The following is a 6609-nucleotide window of genomic DNA, read 5'->3' on the forward strand; positions in this document are numbered from 1 at the left end:
GGGCTTTAAGACTTTTAAGTTTCAGAATACTTCCTTTCATCCCTATTTGCAGAATTTTCATGTGAGATCCTTTTTTGAAGTCAAGGTGTAATTCCCAGAGGGTAATAGGACATATTTCTTTGGAGTTAAACTGCATTGATTGCCATTTTTGAAGGATAGCCACATGGAAAAGTGGGTGGAAACAGCAATGATCCAAGCCGCTAGCTACTGTACCTGGGAGCCTGGGATATGGGGCAGAGTAAGGGGCTGGGATATGCCCTTCTAGCTTTGAGAAAATCAGGTCACTGAGCTATCTCTCTCTCTCTCTCTCTCTCTCTCTCTCTCTCTCTCTCTCTGTCTCTCTCTCTGTCTCTCTCTCTCTCTCCTTCTTTCCTCTCTGTATCCTTCCAGAGACCCTCACGTTTGACATGGACTTGACTTCTGAGTGTGCTGCATCCCCCATGTGATGGACTAAGAATGAAAACTACAGAATGATATGACTGAGGCACCTAGACCCTACTCCCCTTTCCCAAAAAAACCCCCAGACTCAACAACCGAACCCCAGATCAACTGAAACTTGTACCTTCGTGGCTCATTTCCTTTGATCTCCTGTTTTTCATTTATCCTTATGTAATTAGGCAGCTTTCTCCTAGAGAAAAGAGTGCTTCTAGGTTGTATGCTATTAACCAAACAGCAGTCCAGTGGTTCATCCTTTGAGACCGTGGTTGTTTGGTATGGGAGAAAGGGGGTGGGGGAGGCAGGAGGGAGAAGAAAGGAATGTGTGTTCATTCTCTCCCTCTGACCTTCTTCCTCAGTAATTATTTGGGGATTTTTGTGTGTATTTTGGGTTTTTTGTTTTGTTTTTTGTTTTGCTAGACAAGTGCCTACTGGTGCCAGCTGCATCCAGTGCCTGTTTTGTAAGTTTCTGTCCCAGGCTGTGTCTGACTGCATGCTGCCAGCACCCACTGCACCTATTATCTTGCTACCATCCAAATAGAAGGGAGGATTTTTGAATCCTCTAGGTTTCTTTTTAAACTTGAGAAAGTTAAAAGCAAAAGCAAAGAAACCCCATTCTCTCCTGTATCAAAGCTTTTTGTAAAATGTATTTAAGATTCCTCAGAGACTTCTTGCAGGTATTCAGCAGTCCCAGATGGCAATCTTTACTTTGACTCCTAGAGTGTGTTCATGAAATTCATTCATTCATCTGTTCATTCAACAAACATGCTCAAAGTGCTGGGGACACAAAGATAAAATCTGACATGATCCCTGCCCTCATGGAGCTTACAATTGATTACCTCAAATGGTAGCTGAAGCTCTAAAGCTATCGCTTGGCTTTTAGAACAGACATGTTTAGGAAGAGCCTAAGATGAGATAGAGATATATATATAGATATATATAAGTATATATATATATATAATTTTTTTTGGTAAATCTTTTTTACTCCCTTTGCTAGTCTCTTACCCCAAGGCCTTAGTTTCTGGTTCTGAGCTTGGTTGTTAGGGTGCCTTATTTGGGCTAGAGGGCTTCTTCCCTCTTCAGCCCGCATGACCCTCCTGGCAGCACATCCTCATCTTCCCTTCTGGTTTCTAAATCCCATTGTTTTAGGAATCCTGGTCTTGGAGCCTTGTGAAATAGACAAATAAAAGAACTGTGGGTGCCAAGAATAGTGTCAGGCCAGAGCCTCACAAGGTGCCCTGTTGGTTTCAGGGGACGTGACTCTCTCCTTGGGTTCTTGAACGTTTTCAGCACTTATTTCACTTTTAAAATGGTTAACTCCTAGCTTGGAAACATACAGAATTGTAGAATGTTCCAGTTCAAAGGAATTTCAGGAGATTTTCTGCTGAGACCAGAACTTGTACTTTGGTTCGGCCTGTGCTCTTGGCTTTCCCCAAGTCTGGTGGGTGATTTAGAAGTCCCCCTTTTCAGTCTGGGAAGGAGCAGGAAGACCCCACCTCTTGTCTGGCCTTAAATTGTTCTCAGGCCTCCTCTGGTGCTTCTCTTTTGCCTTCCTAGTATTAGCCAGCCAAATGATAATGCACATTTGTAGTATTGTCCCAGGTGCTTTCTTAAAGAAGATTTAGGTCCACTCTGTTCTAGGGGCAGCAGCTTGGGATTTAAGGACCTTGACAAGTATATTCTCAGTTTTTCCCTATCCTCCCAACCTTTGAGCTGAATGGGAAGACATACCTCCCTAGGAGCACTAAAAAAGTTACTCTCCATCTGATTCATCTTCATGATGAGGTGGAGTATAGATCCTTTTCCCTTTTTAGCAAAAGTCAGGAGCACCTTTTTATACAGGCTGGAAAATTGAGGGCTGTGCTCAGGAGAACTCTTGGTTGCTATTTTGCAATGTGGGGCTGGAGGAGGAATGGGTGCCTCAAATTCTAGAGGGGAGGGCAAGCATTTAAATTGATGATTTTAGGTGGCATGTATCTTTCTGTTTCTAAGTCTTGTGATGACAGAAGCTGTAAAAGGAGACTTGATTTAGCTTTTTCTCCATTTAGTTCTTTCCTCTCAAGAACAGTATCTTGGGTAGGTCTACTGCCCTTCTCAAACCCCTTCAAGCCCCTTTCCCCCCCAACATGCCCCCAAGGGGCTTCCCTGTTTCCAGATCATCTTGTACATTGGTTCTGTTTGTAAAACAACCTCTGAGCTGCTGACTTTTGAGTCCTCCTTGCATTCTGATTCCAGTGTATACTTCATACTGTAAAAAAAAAGTTGGTTTTTGTATATTTTATTGCTGTATATCTATCTGCTTTTAACTTCTAGAAATAAACATTTTAAAACAATTATCTGACCATGTAGCATCTTTCTTGCCCTCTTTCACTATCTGCCCTGACAGAGATCTCCTCCCCTTCCCCCAACCCCTCTGTTGTTGTCACTCCCTGTATTATAGGGCTTTAGTTAGTCAAAGCTAGAGAGAGAAAATTAAGCTCCCCAAATAGCTTTGCAAAAAGACCTGCAGCCAGTGGCCTAGGGTGAGAAGGGCCATGTCTTCAGCAAACTTTTATTACACACTTATCATGTGCTAGGCCTTTTAGAGCGGGAGTGCTGAGCCCCACCCCCCAGGTGCTGTGCCCCACCCCCAGACCTAGTACCACATCCCCCCAGTGCCTCCAAGCCTCTCTTAACCTCAGACTGGAGGGGCCCAGGAAGTGCTCCCATTGGGCTGCTGGGCAGAAGGGCCCCGGGAAGTGAGGAATGTCCTTAGGCACATGGAGAGGGGAGGGGAACCGCTCCACCCCAAGTCCCTCTGGCTTTCTAGTAATGAACTCTGGTAGGTGACTCCAGACATGCCCACAGAGAGGGCCCTGTGTGCCCTTTTTTGCAAGCTTGCCATAATTTGCCATCACTGCTGGGCATTGTTAGGTCCTGAGGAATGCCAAGACAAAAAAAAAAATAATAACCCCTGCTCTTAATTTAAACTCTACCAGGAAGAACCAGTATGTACACAAGAGAAGCAGATAGGTGGGGATATGAGGGAAACCACTCTTAATGGAGGAATTAGGAAAGTCCTCTTAGTGTAGGGTATGAACTAAACTTCAGAGGAAGCTCTGGTTTCCAAGTGACAAGAGTGAGAAGGGTGGAACATTCCAGGCTTTGGCAGCTGCATGTGCCACCCTAGGGGGTGCAGGAGGTGGAATGACACTTGCAAAATCCCCTGAGAGATATTGTCTGGACTGCAGCCTTTCACGAGACTTTTAGTCTTGTTTTCAGAAGTCAAGGCCCTTGGGAGTACCCCATTCTCTTGACTCCCTTATACTACTGTGGAGACAACCAGTGGCTATGATGAAGGGCATTTCTAGTTTAAAAGATCAGGAATTGGGTTCAACTCTGGTCTCAGACACTTCCCAGCTGTGTGACCCTAGGCAAGTCACATAATCATAATTGCCTATCCCTGAATGCTTTTCTGCCTTGGAACTAATGTACTATTGATTCTAAAAGACAGTAAGGGTTTTTAAAATAAATAAAAAGAGTGGGATTCTCCACCCCTTCCATAGCTTCCCTGAGCCCTATTTGAGGTTGGTAAGTTAAGGAAAGAAGATGGCAGCCCCAATTTCTCTCTTTTCTCACACTATCTGCCTCTCTTTTATTATCTGTCCAGGTCTGGGGATTTCAAGATGTAAACACTTGACTGGAGCTACTCTGACAAACAAGGACGCAGGGTGGGCTGATGGGTGGATAATTCAGGGAAATGTTCAGTGGTGCTCAGTTTGCTCTCATTCCCTCACCATGGAGCCTACTAGCTATTCCCATTCCCTCCTCCCTCTTCCAAGCTCCATGGAGACAGAGATGGGTGCATGATAGCCAGCTGCCTCCCCTGCAGAGACGAAAAGGATGATGGGTCATATTGCTTCTGCTGAACCAATCCCACCTTCTTTCCCTCCCCAGCCACAGTCACAGCCCTTTGCAAACCTGCCAGAAGTTGCCATGACCCTTGAACACAGCCCAGGATGGTTCCAAGCCTTCCTCCCCAAGTCCTGGCAGCATGTACCCAAGACTTGTCCTTTTTTAATGAGCTATGAAAAAAGCCTTTTCTGCCACTGGGGTCGGTACCCTTCACTGAATCCGGGATCTGAGTGACTCCAACATCTAAACATTTGGTGATAGCAACCTTAAACTAATTTTCCCAGCTGTACTGATATGAACTTTATTTTTAGGTGAGTGACCTCTCTGGATCCCATTAGGTACAGCCTGCTGTTCAGAGTGAACCAGGCTGACTAGGATAGAGGTAGATAGAGGATGCCTTCCCATTACCACCTGTCTACACCCTAGGGCAGTGTCCAGGAAACAACAGCCATGGGACAATGTTGCCACCTACTGGTCTTCTGGAGGAGGGGGGAGAAGGAGGCCGATGCAGCCACAGCTAAGGGGTGAGCAACAGGGAAAGGATTTGGAGTTCTTTTTCCCTCAGGCAAGACCCAACTCCAGAATTCGCTTCTGATGGTACTTATAAAACTGGGCATTTTTTAGTGTGCCTCTTATTCCCTATCCATCTCTATTTCCCCCAAGACCTGTCTCCATCCACACTGGTTTCTGGAGAGTCATTGGTCTCCTTCCTGATACAGTTGGGAAAGTTTTGGCATTCCCCAAGCTGAACAATTAGGTGGCACAATGGATAGAGTGCTGAGCCTGAAGTTGGGAAGACTCAATTTCCTGAGTTCCAAACTGGCCTCAGACACTTAACTAGCTGTGTGATCCTGGGCAAGTCATTCAACCCTGTTTGCCTCCATTTCCTTATCTATCAAATGAGCTGGAGAAGGAAGTGGCAAACTGTTTCAGTATCTCTGCCAAGAAAACCCCAAATGGGGTCACAAAGAATCAGACACTACTGAAAAATTAATGAACAACAAAGATAATTAGCTGTATCTCAGAAATGTTCGGATATGTGATGTTTATGGCCCCAAGTTGCAAAATTCCCACACTGGAACACAAAGGAGAGAACGAATTGTGAAATGTTCAGGTCACATTTATTCCACACTCATCATTCACCCTCTAGGTATGCACTTCAGCTCCTCCCATCTAAGAAACAAGGCCATTTTGGTGGTTGTTTTTTAAAGCATTTTATTCAAAAATAGCATTTCTTCACTTTATTGAAATGTTTTGTACAAAGTACAAAAAGTGTGTGATGTCATCCTCTGGCCTTCACCTGACCTAACCTCATCTTAACCTTGACATCCCACTACAGCCCAGATGGATGTTCTCCCACTTTGTAAACCTGACTCTTTAAACCCCAGCCTACGTGAGCTGAAAGGGATGCTGGGTACTTGACTTCAGAGATGTGAGGATAGGGGAAAAGGCTCCTTTGGGTACCAAAACCACTCATTTGCAATGAGATTTCCAAGACCACCACCACGGAAGAAGACTAGATGGGCAAAAACGGCTTCTAGTATCAGTCATGCGCACAGTTTCTCCCTTCTCTGATAGATTGCTTTTGTTCTTTGAAAAGACTAAGTCCTGCTTGCTGGGTCCCAGACATCTCCCCTCTCTGGCTGCCAAAGCCATCCGGCTTTCAGGACATCGATCATTGCCGAGGTCAGGGATGTGCGGGAATGCGTCTTGGGGTGGGAAGGGATGTGAGTCAGGAAAAGAAGGCAGAGTCTTTGAGAAAGGACATTCAAGCCTAAACAACAATCTGAACTTCAGACCCAAAAGAGAGGAAGAGATCAGGCAACCACTTACAGGAACAAGGCAATTCTTCTACCACGGTCCTTTTTTGGACCGGGTTGGAGACTGGCTGCTGCAGAGATAACCTCCCTGAGAAATCTAAGAATAGTTAGGAGTCAAGACATTAAACATTTCCCAGGAGTTCTAGCCCAAACCCTTTTGTGCACGAGATTATAGGATCATAGATTTTGAGCTAGCCAGGTTCATGGAGGTCCTCTAGTCCAACTTCTTCATTTTACAGATGTGGAGAGATTAAGTGAGTTGCACAATAGTACCCAGAAGAGCCATAATTGAAATCCAGGCCCTCTAGTTCCAAACCCCAGTGCTTTGTACTGTATGACATGGACAGACTAATATATGTCTGCGTGCATCTAGACATGTGTGTGTGTGTGTGTGTGTGTGTGTGTGAGAGAGAGAGAGAGAGAGAGAGAGAGAGAGAGAGAGAGGGGAGAGAGAGAGAGA

At 45.1% G+C, this 6609-nt stretch overlaps 1 protein-coding gene across 10 annotated transcripts in view; it reads left to right on the top strand.

Annotated features, from left to right (window-relative positions):
• STAT3 (signal transducer and activator of transcription 3) overlaps positions 1-1330 on the top strand; it is a 30801-nt gene extending 29471 nt beyond the window's left edge. For all 10 annotated transcript variants that reach the window (XM_044675733.1, XM_044675736.1, XM_044675734.1 and 7 more), the window contains one exon: positions 391-1330. In XM_044675733.1, the coding sequence (XP_044531668.1) occupies positions 391-446 (56 nt within the window). In that variant the 3' untranslated portion in view covers positions 447-1330. The remainder of the gene's footprint in view (positions 1-390) is intronic.
• Positions 1331-6609: the final 5279 nt, after the last annotated feature.

This window comes from Gracilinanus agilis, chromosome 4 (genome assembly GCF_016433145.1).
Source record: "Gracilinanus agilis isolate LMUSP501 chromosome 4, AgileGrace, whole genome shotgun sequence".
In the NCBI taxonomy this organism is placed as follows: Eukaryota; Metazoa; Chordata; class Mammalia; order Didelphimorphia; family Didelphidae; genus Gracilinanus; species Gracilinanus agilis.